This window comes from Bombina bombina, chromosome 7 (assembly GCF_027579735.1).
Source record: "Bombina bombina isolate aBomBom1 chromosome 7, aBomBom1.pri, whole genome shotgun sequence".
NCBI lineage: Eukaryota > Metazoa > Chordata > Amphibia > Anura > Bombinatoridae > Bombina > Bombina bombina.
This window is the reverse complement of record NC_069505.1, coordinates 243,302,779-243,321,847: the sequence shown is the minus strand read 5'-3', so window position 1 is coordinate 243,321,847 and position 19,069 is coordinate 243,302,779. Positions and strand designations below refer to the sequence as shown.

The 19,069-nt window shown below is 40.2% G+C and overlaps 1 protein-coding gene across 1 annotated transcript in view; it reads right to left on the bottom strand.

Annotated features, from left to right (window-relative positions):
• UBA3 (ubiquitin like modifier activating enzyme 3) overlaps window positions 1-19,069 on the bottom strand; it is a gene marked incomplete in the record, with an annotated part of 304,856 nt that overhangs the window by 73,195 nt on the left and 212,592 nt on the right. Inside the window, 1 exon segment of the mRNA XM_053720683.1 lies at window positions 7,487-7,568. Within this exon segment, the coding sequence (XP_053576658.1) occupies window positions 7,487-7,568 (82 nt within the window).

Genomic DNA, 19,069 nt, shown 5'->3' with positions numbered 1-19,069 from the left:
TGTCTGCCATGAGTCCCGCATGGTGTCAGATATGGGAAACATTTTCTTAAAAACAGGAGGGGGAATGAACGGAATACCTGGTCTATCCCACTCCTTAGCAATAATATTCACAATCCTCTTAGGGACTGGAAAAAAACATCAGTGTAAACAGGAACCTCTAAGTATTTATCCATCTTACACAATTTCTCTGGGACCACTATAGGGTCACAATCATCTAGAGCCGCTAATACCTCCCTGAGCAATAAGCTGAGGTGTTCAAGCTTAAATTTAAAGGCCGTCATATCAGAATCTGTCTGAGGAAGCGTCTTTCCTGAATCAGAAATTTCTCCCTCAGATAACAAATCCCTCACCCCTACCTCAAAGCATTGTGAGGGCATATCAGATACGGCTACTAAAGCGTCAGACTTCTCAGCATTTTTCCTTAACCCAGAGCTGTCCCGCTTTCCTTGAAAACCAGGCAGTCAGGATAAAACCTCTGTGAGGGTTGTATTCATAACTGTGGCCATGTCTTGTAAAATAAATTAATTTGATGCACTATAGGTACTTGGCGTCACTTGTGCGGGCGTTACTGGTTGTGACACTTGGGGAGAGCTAGATGCTAAACCCTCATTTACTTCTGACTGAGAATCATCTATTGCTCTATTTTTAAGTGCTAATATATGTTCTTTATAGTTTATGGACATATCAGTACAATTGGGACACATTCTAAGAGGGGGGTACCACAATGACTTCCAAACATATTGAACAAGGATTTTCCTTGGTGTCAGACATGTTAAACAGGCTAGTAATGTAACAAGCAAGCTTGGAAAACACTGTAATCAAAGTAAATAACACTTAGAAATAAAACGGTACTGTGCCTTTAAGAGAAAAAAAGCTGCACAAATTCTGCAAAACAGTGTAAAAAAGCAGTAAACATAACAAAATTTTTACAGTAGTATCATATAGCCTTAGTAACTTTGCACAGCTATGCAAATAAACAATTAACCCCTTAATGGCAAAACCGGATTGAAAAAACATCAAAACCAGTAAAAAAAAAAAAGACTTTCAGCACTTTGCCACAGTTCTGCTGTGGCTCCTACCTGCCCTTCAGAACAATTTGTGGGGAAAAAACTTCTTTTACAGCCCTCAAACATGGCAGGAACCTCTGGAGAAGCAGTTAGAAGTCTCAGAGGAAAAGAAACTGGAGTGCACAACTGAGGCACGAAAATAGGCCCCTCCCACCTCACTCAATGTTTTGAGGCCTAACAGACAAACACTAGCGTGTCTCTAAATTAACCATGTGGGTTAGTAAACTCAAAAACAAGCCACAATGACCCCTTTAGTCCCTTCAAAAAAACGTTATCATTGCATCATTCACTGAATAAACAAAAACGTTTTTACCAAACAGTTTCACCAGTAACTAATGAGCCCTTCATGCAAGCTGAAATTCCTATCCAAGTGTCTGAATACAGCTTACCCTTCCCTCATGGGGATATTGCCAGCCTTTTCTAGAAATAACATAGTCTGTCTAGAAAGAAATAGACTGAACATACCTTAATGCAGTTTAGCCTGCAAACTGTTCCCCCAACTGAAGTTTTCCTGTACTCTTCAGCCCTTGTGAGAACAGCAGTGGATCTTAGTTACAAAATGCTAAGATCATCATCCTCCTTGCAGAAATCTTCATCCCTGGTACCATTTAAAAATAACCAACTTTTGCATGAGAAAATAAAAAACCTAACATTTTTGTCACCACACTCCTCTTTGCCCTTCCTAGCAGTTAACTAGGCAGAAAGAATGACTGGAGGGTGGAGCTAAGGGGGGAGCTATATAGGCAGCTCTGCTGTGGGTGCTCTCTCTGCCACTTCCTGTAGGGGAGGAGAATATCCCACAAGTAAGGATGAATCCCTGGACTCGATGCATCTTACAAGAGAAAGCACCCTTCCCTCCTGTTACAGTGGAGATGATGGAGTCCAGCCCTGGCCTGAACAAAATCTTCCCCTTGAATGGTAAAGTCTGGTCTTAGTAACCATATCTGCGGACCAAGACTTTAACCAAAGCGATCTACGCAACAAAACTGCAAAACCCTGTAGCATTAGCATTCAGACGGACAATTTGCATACTAGCACCACAAATAAAGGAGTTGGCTATCTTTGAGAGCCTTAATCCTGTCCTGTATATCCTCCAAGGGGGATTCAACTTCAATTAGTACTGATAAGGAAACACACCAGTAGGTAGCAGCACCTGCGACTGCGGCTACATCGGCCGCTGGTTGAAATAAGAGGACCATATGTTGAAACATCTTTCTTAAATAGCTTTCCAACTTCCTGTCCATGGGATCTCTAAAAGAGGAGCTATCCTCTAGAGGGATAGTAGTATGCTTGGCGAGAGTAGAAATGGCCCCGTCTACTCTAGGGATGGAGTTCCATAACTCTAAATGTAATTCAGGGACCAGAAACAGCTTCTTAAAAGGAAGAAAAAGGGGAGAAAGGAGTTCCAATCTTTTCCCATTCTATAGAAATATTTTTTGCCATTCGTACTGAGACTGGGAAGGTTTCAGGAACCTACTTCTCCTCATAGACCCTATCTAATTTAGGGATAATAGGTTCCTCAGGGAACTTAGTGTCTGGAACCTCTAGGGTAAACAATACTTCAGAAGAAAGCAAAGATGTTCAACATTAAACCTAAAATGTGGTTCCTCAGGAGTAGGTGATTTCAGATACCTCTGACTCCAAAAGCTTACCTTCAGATGCAACCAAGGTTAGATCCTCCTCAGAAAGGTGAGACAAACTAGCCAACTCAGACTGAATAGGGGAGTTAACCACCAAGACAGTGGAACTATGCTTAAAGGGACACTGTACCCAAAAAAATTCTTTCGTGATTCAGATTGAGCATGAAATTTTAAGCAACTTTCTAATTTACTCCTATTATCAAATTTTCTTCATTCTCTTGGTATCTTTATTTGAAATGCAAGAATGTAAGTTTAGATGCCGGCCCATTTTTGGTGAACAACCTGGGTTGTCCTTGCTGATTGGTGGATAAATTCATCCACCAATAAAAAAGTGCTGTCCAGAGTACTGAAACCAAGAAAAAGCTTAGATGCATTTTTCAAATAATTATAGCAAGAGAACGCAGAAAAATTGATAATAGGAGTAAATTAGAAAGTTGCTTAAAATTGCATGCTCTATCTGAATCACAAAAGAAAAAATTTGGGTACAGTGTCCCTTTAACCTTTCTCTTACGTTTCCCCGAGATAGGCAAAGTGTTTAATGCAGCCGATACCGCAGCTTGAAGCTGTGAAGTAAAATCTGCTGGCAAAAAATTACCTCCAGCCAGAGATAAAGCTGAGCTGCAGGCACTGCCTGTGTCATAGGGTTAAAGGGGGACTGCGGATGCAGAAAAGGCATCTCATGGACAACGGAGTCCTGAGAGGTAGAAGGCTCAGAGCGTATACAAGTACCAGAGGATAGACCAGATTTAGACCCCTTCTTGGTCTTTAACACAGAACAGAATTGTGCATGTGGGCAAACCATAGTCTCCTCTCAATATAAACATGCATTTGCTACAGTGATCGCTGAAACAGAACGTTCTGAGGGGATAATATCAGAATTCTCCATAGCAGGTGGTATAAGGTCTCAATATTATAGCAACAAAAATAAATTTTAAAACTTTGCGTGGCACCTCTACCCTCAGCCTCAGCTAAGGTACTCACCACCTTCTAGCTAGACAAGCATGACCTGAATGAAGTCAGGATCTCTCTCCCAATGCCTGCAGCAAACTCGTTACGCTGATCGCTACGCAGGAGCAAACTTCCGACCAGCCTCAGAAACTGTGCCCTAGTCACATGGTGCGCATCTAGAGACCGCCCACAGCTAGTAGAGAAATCGTGCAAAGCTGAATATCAGCTGCATAGCGGTAAAAAAGGCCCCAGTGGGACATTTTTCCCAAACTGTCCTGCATCGTCTGTCAAAGTTCTTTATGAGCCAAAAAAACCCTTACACACGTCCTCCGGTTGGCAAGGAGTTATGCAGCGCTCCAAAAAAATGAAGCCTACCTTGTAAATTTTGTGTAGACAAATTTTTTGCCGTGATAGTATTATGTTTTAAAGTGATAGTACTATGTTGTAGAGTGATCAATATTAATGATAAGTTTATAGTATTTCTAAATGTTCCCAATACAAAAAACAGATGAGACAAGGTGACAAGAAGGGATTTGTACAAAATGTAACAAAAGATTTATTAAAATTCTAAAAATTGCTAATGTAGCACACTAAAGTTGCTATAAGATGCCGGCATCTATAATAATCAATATATTTAATACTAAGCGTACCTCAGCAATGATATGTTATCAATTGTAGGTAGCAATCTTACATATTAAATAGCGCTATTTTTGTATCTTAGGTAACTATTAGCAAAAAACAATAAAACAAAGCCAATATACTTGTATGTTAAGCTAAAATGTTCCCAAATGGTTTGTGACTTATTCGTTGGTGTATAGTGTCTTTCACCAATATCAGAAATAGCAGAAATAGATTCTTCGGCTGTGCACAGCTTTGTAACTCACAGTTTTCCGCTATACAAACGTGTATTGACAGTCCGTTGGGAGCTCCGGTATAGATGGTGACATCAGACCTCTTCCGGTCCAATCAGCAAGCATTGTGAATCTCGCCCACTTCAAGAAATCCTGTGTCAAAAAACACAGAGCGAGTCTTCAATTTCCACCTTGGATTATAAAGGTGTTGATTCTGTTTGAAACCTTTAAAGGGACATAATACTCATATGCTAAATCACTTGAAACTGATGCAGTATAACTGTAAAAAGCTGACAGGAAAATATCACCTGAGCATCTCTATGTAAAAAAGGAAGATATTTTACCTCACAATTTCCTCAGCTCAGCAGAGTAAGTTCTGTGTAAAAAGTTATACTCAGCTGCTCCCAGCTGCAGGTAAAAAAAAAAATAAAATGAAGAAATAAACAGCAGCCAATCAGCATCAGCAGTGCTGAGGTCATGAACTCTTACTGTGATCTCATGAGATTTGACTTAACTCTCATGAGATTTCATAGTAAGCTTCCTTTACCTGATTGGTGAAATAATATGAGAGTGCACGATGCTAGTCCCTTCAGATGTCCCAGGACAAACACACTAAAATGCTGCTTAGAAATCCTTTACAATGGGAGGTGGCTACTGAGGAACTTTTGAGGTAAAATATCTTTCTTTTTTACATAGAGATGTTCAAGTGATATTTTCTAATCAGCTTTTTACAGCTATGCTGCATCACTTTCAAGTGTTTAAACATTTGGGTATTATGGCCCTTTAAAGCAACAGCTTAGTGAGGATCAGTTGTAGTCTCTTTATGTAGTGTCTTTGATCCGGATTGCTTGGTTAGCATAAAGCCTAAACCAGGTAGGCAATGATAGTAGCTTAACACTTGGAGCAGGAATTATACATATAGTTTATGTCTACAAAGTTTGACACAAACAATGTACCTGCAATGTGTTTTGAATATAAAGAGAACAGACTTAGTAACACAGGAATTATTCATATGCCCAAAAAATTGATACAACAAAGTTAGGGGATCTTGATAAAGGTAGCTGTGACTACCGAAACGCGTAGAATTTGTTTTTACTCTCTGTACTATATATTTTATATACTTGTAACAATCAGCTTCATCCCCTAACTTTGTTGTATCAACTTTTTGGGCATATGTATAATTCCTGTGTTACTAAGTCTGTTCTCTTTATCTATATTCAAAACACCTTGCAGGTACATTGTTTGTGTCAAACTTTGTAGACATAAACTATGTGTATAATTCCTGCTCCAAGTGTTAAGCTACTATCATTGCCTACCAGGTTTAGGCTTTATGCTAACCAAGCAATCCGGATCAAAGACACTACACAAAGAGACTACAACTGATCCTCACTAAGCTGTTGCTTTAAAGGTTTCAAACAGAATCAACACCTTTATAATCCAAGCTGGAAATTGAAGACTCGCTCTGTGTTTTTTGACACAGGATTTCTTGAAGTGGGCGAGATTCACAACGCTTGCTGATTGGACCGGAAGAGGTCTGACGTCACCATCTATACCGGAGCTCCCAACGGACTGTCAATACACGTTTGTATAGCAGAAAACTGTGAGTTACAAAGCTGTGCACAGCCGAAGAATCTAATTCTGCTACTTCTGATATTGGTGAAAGACACTATACACCAACGAATAAGTCACAAACCATTTGGGAACATTTTAGCTTAACATACAAGTATTGGCTTTGTTTTATTGTTTTTTGCTAATCGTTACCTAAGATACAAAAATAGCGCTATTTAATATGTAAGATTGCTACCTACAATTGATAACATATCATTGCTGAGGTACGCTTAGTATTAAATATATTGATTATTATAGATGCCGGCATCTTATAGCAACTTTAGTGTGCTACATTAGCAATTTTTAGCATTTTAATAAATCTTTTGTTACATTTTGTACAAATCACCTTGTCTCATCTGTTTATTTTTGTATTGGGAACATTTAGAAATACTATAAACTTATCAGTAATATTGATCACTCTACAACATAGTACTATCACTTTAAAACATAATACTATCACAGCAAAAAATTGTCTACACAAAATTTGCAAGGTAGGCTTCATTTTTTTGGAGCGCTTCTGTCCCACACTTCCTTTCTTTGCACAATATTTTTTGGATCATTTCTTAGGAATCAATGATCACCTATAGAAATAGATAGCAATATACCTTACAGCTAGCACTCACACCACTCCCCTTCTTTTTCTTGTAAGGAGCTAAGCAGCACACATATAGATTGGCCCCAACTGCTAAGTAAATAACCTCCATATTATAAAAGGTATTAAATATCCCCATATCCGGAAGAGAAATAAAAGTATCACACTGTGAACGGTTTACCTAAATGTCCCCATAACCTCAGGAAATTTGCAGCCCTACTAGGCATAATCCCTCAAGCAATATAAAGGACTCACCCTCCAGGATCAAAGCTGTGGAGCAGGCACAGCGCCTCAAGGTCTGACAGTCTCAAACACATCTAACAGGGACCTGAAGAGAAGGAGAAAACAGTGTAAAGCGTTAACACTGATTTCCCAGGAGGTGATAGCTTTAAGTCTAGATAGTGATCAGAGAACGTTCCCTGCGACATCTAGATCCAGCATTCACCACAACTCTCACTGAGAGGATTACGTGGTTACTCACACAACCCAGTCCACACTTGAAGGAAAAATACCCATTAATGGGCTAAAATTTTCTTCTAACACTTCTCTGCCATCCTCCTATAGTGACAAAAGGCAAAGAATAACTGGGGGGATAGGGGAAGTGGGAGGGATATTTATAGCCTTTGCGTGGGGTGTCTTTGCCTCCTTCTGGTGGCCAGGTGTTGATATTCCCAACAGTGAATGAATGAAGTTGTGGACTCTCTCTGCCTTTGGAAAGAAAATGGGTTTCATTATCCTTTAACATTTGCACATTTTGTTTAATGGTCCTTAAATACAAACCTTTCTTTCTGCTTCAAAAGTATATGTGTAAAGTCCGTCAACATCATTAAAGACCAAGTAATTGTTGAGAGGAATGTAAGCACTATGGACAAAAAAATAAGTGTTTATTTAAATATAAGTGTTTATTTAAATACAACTGAAGAAAAACAAAAAATGTCTTTCTTTCCGGATATGGTGAGTCCACGTCGTCATCAATTACTGTTGGGAATATCACTCCTGCCCAGCAGGAGGAGGCAAAGAGCACCACAGCAAAGCTGTTAAGTGTCACTCCCCTACCCATAATCCCCAGTCATTCGACCGAAGGGAAATGGAAAAGGAATAACACAAAGGTGTAGAGGTGCCTGAGGTTTAGTAAAAAATAACTGTCTTAAATTTAAGTGTGGGGTCGTGGACTCACCATATCCGGAAAGAAAGAAATTCATCAAGTAAGCATACATTTTGTTATCTTTCCTAAGATATGGTGAGTCCACGACATTATCAATTAACGTTGGGAACCAATACCCAAGCTAGAGGACAAAGATAACTAGGGAGGGAAAACAAGACAGGCAGACCTAAACAGAAGGCACCACCGCTTGAAAAACCTCTCTCCTAAAAGAAGCCTCAGCTGAGGCAAGAGTATTAAATTTGGAAAAAGTATGCAGAGAGGACTAAGTTGCAGCCTTGCAAATCTGTTCCACAGAAGCTTCATTTTTAAAAGCCCAAGAAGACGAAACAGCCCTAGTGGAATGAGCTGTTATTCTCTCAGGAGGCTGCTGACCAGCAGTCTCATAAGCTAAACAGATCATACTTCTCAACCAGAGAGAAAGAAGTAGCAGTAGCTTTCTGACCTTTACGCTTTCCAAAAAAACAAACAAGGCGGAGGACTGACAAAAGTCCTTAGTCGCTTGAAGGTAGAATTTTAGAGCATGCGCAACCTCCAAGTTGTGCAACAAAAGTTCCTTATGAGAAAAAGGATTAGGACATAGAGAAGGAACAACGATTTCCTGGTTAATATTTCTACCAGAAACCACTTTAGGAAGAAAACCAAACTTAGTACGAAGAACCGCATTGTCAGCATGAAAGATAAGGAGAATCATACTGCAGGGCTGAGAACTCTGAGACACTCCGAGCAGAAGAAATAGCAACAAGAAACAAAACCTTTCAAGATAACAAATTAATATCTATGGAATGTAAAGGCTCAAACGGAGCCTGTTGCAAAACCTTAAAGGGACATAAAACCCAGATTATTTCTTTCATGATTCAGATAGATCCAATTCCAATTTACTTCCGTTATCAAATTTTATTTGTTTTCTTGTTACCCTTTGTTGAAAAGCTGGGATCTAAGCTCATAAGTGTGCACATGTCTACAGCACTATATGGCAGCAGTTTTGCAACAATGTTATACATAAGCAGGAGCACTAGATTGCAGCACTATTTCCTGTCATGTAGTGCTTCAGGCATGTGCACGCTACCTACCTAGGTATCCCTTCAACAAAGAATAACATGAGAACAAAGTAGATTTGATAATAGAAGTAAATTGGAAACTTTTTTAAAATTGTATTCTCTATCTGAATAATGAAAGAACATTTTTGAACATCTGGCACGTCCGCTTATGTAGCAAAATAGATAATGCAGAAATCTGACCCTTCAAAGAACTGACTGACAAACCTTTCTTCAGACCATCCTGGAGAAAAGACAAAATCCTAGGAATCCTGACCCTACTTCAAGGGTAGCCCTTAGATTCACACCAATAAAGATATTTACGCCATATCTTATGGTAGATCTATCTAGTAACAGGCTTGCAAGCCTGAATTATGGTCTCAATGACCGACTCAGAAAAAACACGCTTAGACAACACTAAGCATTCAATCTCCAAGCAGTCAGCTTCAGAGAAACTAGATTTGGATGAAGGAATGGACCCTGAGTTAGAAGGTCTTTCCTCAGAGGCAGACTCCAAGGTGGAAGAGATGACATCTTCACTAGGTCTGCATACCAGGTCCTGCAAGGCCACGCAAAAGTTATGAGAATTACCAATGCTTTCTCCTGTTTGATACGAGCAAAGACAAACGGAGGAAACAGGTATGCTAGACTGAAAATCCAAAGTACCTCCAGAGCATCTATCAGGGCGGCCTGAGGATCTCTTGACCTTGAACCGTACCTTGGAAGCTTGGTGTTCTGTCAAGACGCCATCAGATCCAACTCCGGCATCCTCCATTTAAGGGTTAACCCGGAGAACACCTCCGGATGGAGTTATCCACCCCTGGAATGTGGATGTCAGATAGACAACAATTGTGGGAAATAATCCGAGCCACCTCCATCATGGCTAAGAAACTTTGAGTTCCTCCCTGGTGATTGATGTAAGCCAATGAAGTGATATTGTCCAACTGGAAACTGATCAACCGGGCTAAGGAAAACTGAGGCCACGCTATCAGAGCATTGTAAATATCTCTCAACTCAAAGATTTTTATGGGTAGAACAGACTCCTCCCGAGTCCATAGACACTGCGCTTTTAACGAGTCCCAGACTGCTCCCCAGCTGGCGTCTGCAGTTACAATGACCCTGGAAGGTCTCTGGAAGCATGTGCCCCGAGACAGATTCTCCTGAGAACACCACCACGGGAGAGTCTCTCGTCGACTGATCTAGATTTATCCTCAGACAGATCTGAATGGTCCCCATTCCATTGTCTGAGCATGCATAACTGTAGAGCTCTCAAATGGAATTGAGCGAAGGGAATGATGTCTATGGAAGTAACCATCAGACCAATTACCTCCATACATTGAGGCACTGATGGCCGAACAGTAGACTGAAGAGAGGCAAGAATCTTGGATTTTCTGACCTCTGTCAGAAAAATTTCCATAGAAAGGGAATCTATTATGGTCCCTAAGAAAACTACCCTTGTAGCTGGAACAAGGGAACTCTTTTCCAGATTCACTTTCCATCCGTGGGAAAGTAGAAACAACATAATTTATGTAAGAACTTACCTGATAAATTCATTTCTTTCATATTAACAAGAGTCCATGAGCTAGTGACGTATGGGATATACATTCCTACCAGGAGGGGCAAAGTTTCCCAAACCTTAAAATGCCTATAAATACACCCCTCACCACACCCACAAATCAGTTTAACGAATAGCCAAGAAGTGGGGTGATAAGAAAAAGTGCGAAGCATATAAAATAAGGAATTGGAATAATTGTGCTTTATACAAAAAAATCATAACCACCACAAAAAAGGGTGGGCCTCATGGACTCTTGTTAATATGAAAGAAATGAATTTATCAGGTAAGTTCTTACATAAATTATGTTTTCTTTCATGTAATTAACAAGAGTCCATGAGCTAGTGACGTATGGGATAATGACTACCCAAGATGTGGATCTTTCCACACAAGAGTCACTAGAGAGGGAGGGATAAAATAAAGACAGCCAATTCCTGCTGAAAATAATCCACACCCAAAATAAAGTTTAACAAAAAACATAAGCAGAAGATTCAAACTGAAACCGCTGCCTGAAGAACTTTTCTACCAAAAACTGCTTCAGAAGAAGAAAATACATCAAAATGGTAGAATTTAGTAAAAGTATGCAAAGAAGACCAAGTTGCTGCTTTGCAGATCTGGTCAACCGAAGCTTCATTCCTAAACGCCCAGGAAGTAGATACTGACCTAGTAGAATGAGCTGTAATTCTTTGAGGCGGAGTTTTACCCGACTCAACATAGGCAAGATGAATTAAAGATTTCAACCAAGATGCCAAAGAAATGGCAGAAGCTTTCTGGCCTTTCCTAGAACCGGAAAAGATAACAAATAGACTAGAAGTCTTACGGAAAGATTTCGTAGCTTCAACATAATATTTCAAAGCTCTAACAACATCCAAAGAATGCAATGATTTCTCCTTAGAATTCTTAGGATTAGGACATAATGAAGGAACCACAATTTCTCTACTAATGTTGTTGGAATTCACAACTTTAGGTAAAAATTCAAAAGAAGTTCGCAACACCGCCTTATCCTGATGAAAAATCAGAAAAGGAGACTCACACGAAAGAGCAGATAATTCAGAAACTCTTCTAGCAGAAGAGATGGCCAAAAGGAACAAAACTTTCCAAGAAAGTAATTTAATGTCCAATGAATGCATAGGTTCAAACGGAGGAGCTTGAAGAGCTCCCAGAACCAAATTCAAACTCCAAGGAGGAGAAATTGACTTAATGACAGGTTTTATACGAACCAAAGCTTGTACAAAACAATGAATATCAGGAAGAATAGCAATCTTTCTGTGAAAAAGAACAGAAAGAGCAGAGATTTGTCCTTTCAAAGAACTTGCGGACAAACCCTTATCCAAACCATCCTGAAGAAATTGTAAAATTCTCGGTATTCTAAAAGAATGCCAAGAAAAATGATGAGAAAGACACCATGAAATATAAGTCTTCCAGACTCTATAATATATCTCTCGAGATACAGATTTACGAGCCTGTAACATAGTATTAATCACGGAGTCAGAGAAACCTCTATGACCAAGAATCAAGCGTTCAATCTCCATACCTTTAAATTTAAGGATTTCAGATCCGGATGGAAAAAAGGACCTTGTGACAGAAGGTCTGGTCTTAACGGAAGAGTCCATGGCTGGCAAGATGCCATCCGGACAAGATCCGCATACCAAAACCTGTGAGGCCATGCCGGAGCTATTAGCAGAACAAACGAGCATTCCCTCAGAATCTTGGAGATTACTCTTGGAAGAAGAACTAGAGGCGGAAAGATATAGGCAGGATGATACTTCCAAGGAAGTGATAATGCATCCACTGCCTCCGCCTGAGGATCCCGGGATCTGGACAGATACCTGGGAAGTTTCTTGTTTAGATGAGAGGCCATCAGATCTATCTCTGGGAGCCCCCACAATTGAACAATCTGAAGAAATACCTCTGGGTGAAGAGACCATTCGCCCGGATGCAACGTTTGGCGACTGAGATAATCCGCTTCCCAATTGTCTACACCTGGGATATGAACCGCAGAGATTAGACAGGAGCTGGATTCCGCCCAAACCAAAATTCGAGATACTTCTTTCATAGCCAGAGGACTGTGAGTCCCTCCTTGATGATTGATGTATGCCACAGTTGTGACATTGTCTGTCTGAAAACAAATGAACGATTCTCTCTTCAGAAGAGGCCAAAACTGAAGAGCTCTGAAAATTGCACGGAGTTCCAAAATATTGATCGGTAATCTCACCTCCTGAGATTCCCAAACTCCTTGTGCCGTCAGAGATCCCCACACAGCTCCCCAACCTGTGAGACTTGCATCTGTTGAAATTACAGTCCAGGTCGGAAGAACAAAAGAAGCCCCCTGAATTAAACGATGGTGATTTGTCCACCACGTTAGAGAGTGTCGAACAATCGGTTTTAAAGATATTAATTGAGATATCTTCGTGTAATCCCTGCACCATTGGTTCAGCATACAGAGCTGAAGAGGTCGCATGTGAAAACGAGCAAAGGGGATCGCGTCCGATGCAGCAGTCATAAGACCTAGAATTTCCATGCATAAGGCTACCGAAGGGAATGATTGTGACTGAAGGTTTCGACAAGCTGTAATCAATTTTAGACGTCTCTTGTCTGTTAAAGACAGAGTCATGGACACTGAATCTATCTGGAAACCCAGAAAGGTTACCCTTGTTTGAGGAATCAAAGAACTTTTTGGTAAATTGATCCTCCAACCATGATCTTGAAGAAACAACACAAGTCGATTCGTATGAGACTCTGCTAAATGTAAAGACGGAGCAAGTACCAAGATATCGTCCAAATAAGGAAATACCACAATACCCTGTTCTCTGATTACAGACAGAAGGGCACCGAGAATCTTTGTGAAAATTCTTGGAGCTGTAGCAAGGCCAAACGGTAGAGCCACAAATTGGTAATGCTTGTCTAGAAAAGAGAATCTCAGGAACTGATAATGATCTGGATGAATCGGAATATGCAGATATGCATCCTGTAAATCTATTGTGGACATATAATTCCCTTGCTGAACAAAAGGCAATATAGTCCTTACAGTTACCATCTTGAACGTTGGTATCCTTACATAACGATTCAATAATTTTAGATCCAGAACTGGTCTGAAGGAATTCTCCTTCTTTGGTACAATGAAGAGATTTGAATAAAACCCCATCCCCTGTTCCGGAACTGGAACTGGCATAATTACTCCAGCCAACTCTAGATCTGAAACACAATTCAGAAATGCTTGAGCTTTCACTGGATTTACTGGGACATGGGAAAGAAAAAATCTCTTTGCAGGAGGTCTCATCTTGAAACCAATTCTGTACCCTTCTGAAACAATGTTCTGAATCCAAAGATTGTGAACAGATTTGATTCAAATTTCTTTGAAAAAACGTAACCTGCCCCCTACCAGCTGAACTGGAATGAGGGCCGTACCTTCATGTGAACTTAGAAGCAGGCTTTGCCTTTCTAGCAGGCTTGGATTTATTCCAGACTGGAGATGGTTTCCAAACTGAAACTGCTCCTGAGGACGAAGGATCAGGCTTTTGTTCTTTGTTGAAACGAAAGGAACGAAAACGATTGTTAGCCCTGTTTTTACCTTTAGATTTTTTATCCTGTGGTAAAAAAGTTCCTTTCCCACCAGTAACAGTTGAAATAATAGAATCCAACTGAGAACCAAATAATTTGTTTCCCTGGAAAGAAATGGAAAGTAGAGTTGATTTAGAAGCCATATCAGCATTCCAAGTCTTAAGCCATAAAGCTCTTCTGGCTAAGATAGCCAGAGACATAGATCTAACATCAACTCTAATAATATCAAAAATGGCATCACAGATGAAATTATTAGCATGCTGGAGAAGAATAATAATATCATGAGAATCACGATTTGTTACTTGTTGCGCTAGAGTTTCCAACCAAAAAGTTGAAGCTGCAGCAACATCAGCCAATGATATAGCAGGTCTAAGAAGATTACCTGAACATAGATAAGCTTTTCTTAGAAAAGATTCAATTTTTCTATCTAAAGGATCCTTAAACGAGGTACCATCTGACGTAGGAATGGTAGTACGTTTAGCAAGGGTAGAAATAGCCCCATCAACTTTAGGGATTTTGTCCCAAAATTCTAACCTGTCAGGCGGAACAGGATATAATTGCTTAAAACGTTTAGAAGGAGTAAATGAATTACCCAATTTATCCCATTCCTTAGCAATTACTGCAGAAATAGCATTAGGAACAGGAAAGACTTCTGGAATAACCGCAGGAGCTTTAAAAACCTTATCCAAACGTATAGAATTAGTATCAAGAGGACTAGAATCCTCTATTTCTAAAGCAATTAGTACTTCTTTAAGTAAAGAGCGAATAAATTCCATCTTAAATAAATATGAAGATTTATCAGCATCAATCTCTGAGACAGAATCCTCTGAACTAGAAGAGTCCAAAGAATCAGAATGATGGTGTTCATTTAAAAATTCATCTGTAGAAAGAGAAGATTTAAAAGACTTTTTACGTTTACTAGAAGGAGAAATAACAGACAAAGCCTTCTTTATGGATTCAGAAACAAAATCTCTTATGTTATCAGGAACATTCTGCACCTTAGATGTTGAGGGAACTGCAACAGGCAATGGTACATCACTAAAGGAAATATTATCTGCTTTAACAAGTTTGTCATGACAATTAATACAAACAACAGCTGGAGAAATAGCTACCAAAAGTTTACAGCAGATACACTTAGCTTTGGTAGATCCAGCAGGCAGTGGTTTTCCTGTAGTATCTTCTGGCTCAGATGCAACGTGAGACATCTTGCAATATGTAAGAGAAAAAACAACATATAAAGCAAAATAAATCAAATTCCTTATAAGACAGTTTCAGGAATGGGAAAAAAATGCCAAACATCAAGCTTCTAGCAACCAGAAGCAAATGAAAATGAGACTGAAATAATGTGGAGAAAAAAGCGACGCCCATATTTTTTGGCGCCAAAATGCTTTTGGCGCCAAAAATGACGCCACATCCGGAACGCCGACATTTTTGGCGCAAAATAACGTCAAAAAATGACGCAACTTCCGGCGACACGTATGACGCCGGAAACGGAAATGAATTTTTGCGCCAAAAAAATCCGCGCCAAAAATGACGCAATAAAATGAAGCATTTTCAGCCCCCGCGAGCCTAACAGCCCACAGGGAAAAAAGTCAAATTTTTGAGGTAAGACAAAATATGATAATTTAAAGCATAATCCCAAATATGAAACTGACTGTCTGGAAATAAGGAAAGTTGAACATTCTGAGTCAAGGCAAATAAATGTTTGAATACATATATTTAGAACTTTATAAATAAAGTGCCCAACCATAGCTTAGAGTGTCACAGAAAATAAGACTTACTTACCCCAGGACACTCATCTACATGTTTGTAGAAAGCCAAACCAGTACTGAAACGAGAATCAGTAGAGGAAATGGTAAATATAAGAGTATATCGTCGATCTGAAAAGGGAGGTAAGAGATGAATCTCTACGACCGATAACAGAGAACCTTATGAAATAGACCCCGTAGAAGGAGATCACTGCATTCAATAGGCAATACTCTCCTCACATCCCTCTGACATTCACTGCACGCTGAGAGGAAAACCGGGCTCCAACTTGCTGCGGAGCGCATATCAACGTAGAATCTAGCACAAACTTACTTCACCACCTCCCTTGGAGGCAAAGTTTGTAAAACTGATTTGTGGGTGTGGTGAGGGGTGTATTTATAGGCATTTTAAGGTTTGGGAAACTTTGCCCCTCCTGGTAGGAATGTATATCCCATACGTCACTAGCTCATGGACTCTTGTTAATTACATGAAAGAAAACAAGATCTCTGTATGAGAGTTTGCTTGTTGAAAAAATGGCGCCTGAACCAATATGTCGTCCAGGTAAGCCACTGCAATTCCCCAAGCCCTGATCACTGCCAAGAGAGCCCCCGGAATCTTTGAAAATATTCTGGGAGCTGTGGCAAGGCCAAACGGAAGAGCCACAAACTGAAAGTGTTTGTCTAGAAAGGTGATTCTCAGGTACTTGTGATGATCCCTGTGAATGGGAACATTTAGATACGCATCCTTCAGGTCTATGGTCGTCATAAACTGACCCTCGTGTACCAAGGGGAGAATGGACTGAATGGTCTCCATTTTGAAGGATGGCACCCTGAGAAACTTGTTTAGACACTTTAGTTCTAAAAAAGGATGAAAAGTTCCCTCTTTTTTGGGAACCACAAACAGTTTGGAATAGAATCCCAGACCCTGTCCCTTTCAGGAACAGGAACTATCACTCCCAGGGAAGATAGGTCCCTAACACAATTAAAGAATGCCTTTCTTTTTATCTGGTCTGCAGATAATCTTGAGAGAAGAAACCTGTCCCTGGGAGGAAAAGTTTTAAATTCTATTTTGTAACCCTGAGACACTATGTCCACAGCCCAAGGATCTGGGACATCTCGTACCCAAGCTGGATAAAACAGAGAAAGTCTGCCCCCCACTTGATCCGCTTCTGGACCTGGGACAACCCCTTCATGCTGACTTAGACTTAGATGCAGGGTTCTTAAATTGCTTCCCCTTGTTCCAAGACTGATTGGGCTTCCAAGAAGACTTTGATTGTTCCTGCTTGGAAGAGGAAAACTTTCCTCTGGGATTACGAAAGGAACGAAAATTAGATCCTTTAGATCTATTTTTCTTGTCTTGTGGTAGAAAAGACCCTTTTCCACCAGTAATGTCAGAGATTATTTCTGCCAAACAAGGTCTTACGTTTGTAAGGAAGCACTAAAAGCTTGGGCTTATAAATAACATAAGTCCTTGATGAACATACATCCTCTTTAAATAATCCTCCAGCTTTTTGTCCATAGGATTTTTAAAAGGCAAGCTATCCTCTATAGGAATAGTAGTTCTCTTAGGCAGAGTAGAAATAGTCCCTTCTACCTTAGGCACCGTGCACTATGAATCTTTGATGGAGTCAGCGACAGGAAACATCTTTTTAAAAACAGGAGACGGAGAAAATGGTATCCTCGGTCTCTCCCATTCCTGCGCAATAATCTCCGTAGCACGGTCTGGAACACGAAACACTTCCACAGAGGAAAGAACATCAAAGTACTTATTAAGTTTACTTGCTTTCTTGGGGTTGACAATGACAGGCAGGTTGGAGTCGTCCAAAGTAGCCAAAACCTCCTTTAACAATACACGGAGGTGTTCAAGCTTAAATCTGAAGTAATTAGACTGTCTGAAGCTGAGATTTCACCCTCAGAGGCTACTGACTTATCTTCCTTATCAGACTTATGAGAGGGAGCAATTTAAATAGCAGAGTTTGAGACAGAAACCTTAGCATCTGACTCTTTAACATTCCTCTTGCGTTTTCCCTTTAGCATAGGAATGGCAGACAAGTCTGCAGATACCGCAGAGGATACCTGAGCTGCAATTTCTGCCGGCAAATACACTTCTCCAGGTGCCTGAGAGGAACTACAGGACACTGTATGTGACGCCACTAAGGCTTGGGACGTTTGAGCAGAAAGCTGTGGCATTGCCTGAACAGCATCATCATGAAAGACAGTTGGCTCAGAAACAAAAAGTTTATGTTTATTTTTCCTCTCTATACATGAGGAACAAAATTGCAAGGGCGAAACAATTTGGTTTTCTAAGCAAAGCAGACAATTGTCCACGGAAACATAATCCTGTTCCATGGCAGAATTTTTTTTTATTTAACCTTAGACATACTGCTACTTTAAATAATGCCTCTTAGTTTGAAGCACGTCACCCAACAATGCAGTATAAACTTGAGCAGAAATAAATAATATACAAATATTAGTTATAAATTTTGACCACTTCTACACCTCAGCAGTTAGCTGGGGTGTCTACCTGCCCCTCCAAAATGGAAAAACACTGAACTGCAAGACGGGATTCTTTCAACTGCTTCTAAGCAGAGTCAAAGCAAATGGTCACATGACCGGCAAAAAAGAATGTGCCACACATGTAAGCGCGTGTTTCTACCCGGAAAAGACAAAGAGAAAATAACACAGGCGCTATCTGACAGAAATTACTGCGTCAGAGCCGGCAATGATCGTAATGGTATGCGATCGAGTAAAATCCTCTTAATTTAAAAATAAAATTCTTGAGCCACCGGATTGGGGTTAACTCCTTACTACATATAAAGGAGATTAATCCCTGTCTCTAAGTCACATTACAAACGTGCCTGCCCCTGCCATAATCTATCCTGAACTCAGGATTTCAGTCCCACAATAAATGCAGAGTTGGATTCAATTTAACCCCCACAAGTGCCAGTCTCCTAGCCCCACAAGACAAATGGAACTTACCTACACATCTAGCTGTCAAGCAGGAGGACAGCACAGCCAGCGTGTAAGGAAGCCACTCCTTACAGAGACCTGTGTAAAAAAGAAAGAACAGCGTAAACCTACTCTGGCTTCCTGTACTAGGGCAGCAACATGTTAGGAAAATGCAGCAAGGCCCACCTTACAAGTTCCTAACTGTTTTAAAGCCACCACTACTCTACTGAAGAGATTGACGTGGACTACAGCTATACCCAAAAAACTTGCTTGTAGCAAAAGAAATCCAATTTTCTTCAGACACCAAAACTTCACCTCCTCCATTTAACAGCGGCAAAGAGAATGACTGGGGATTAT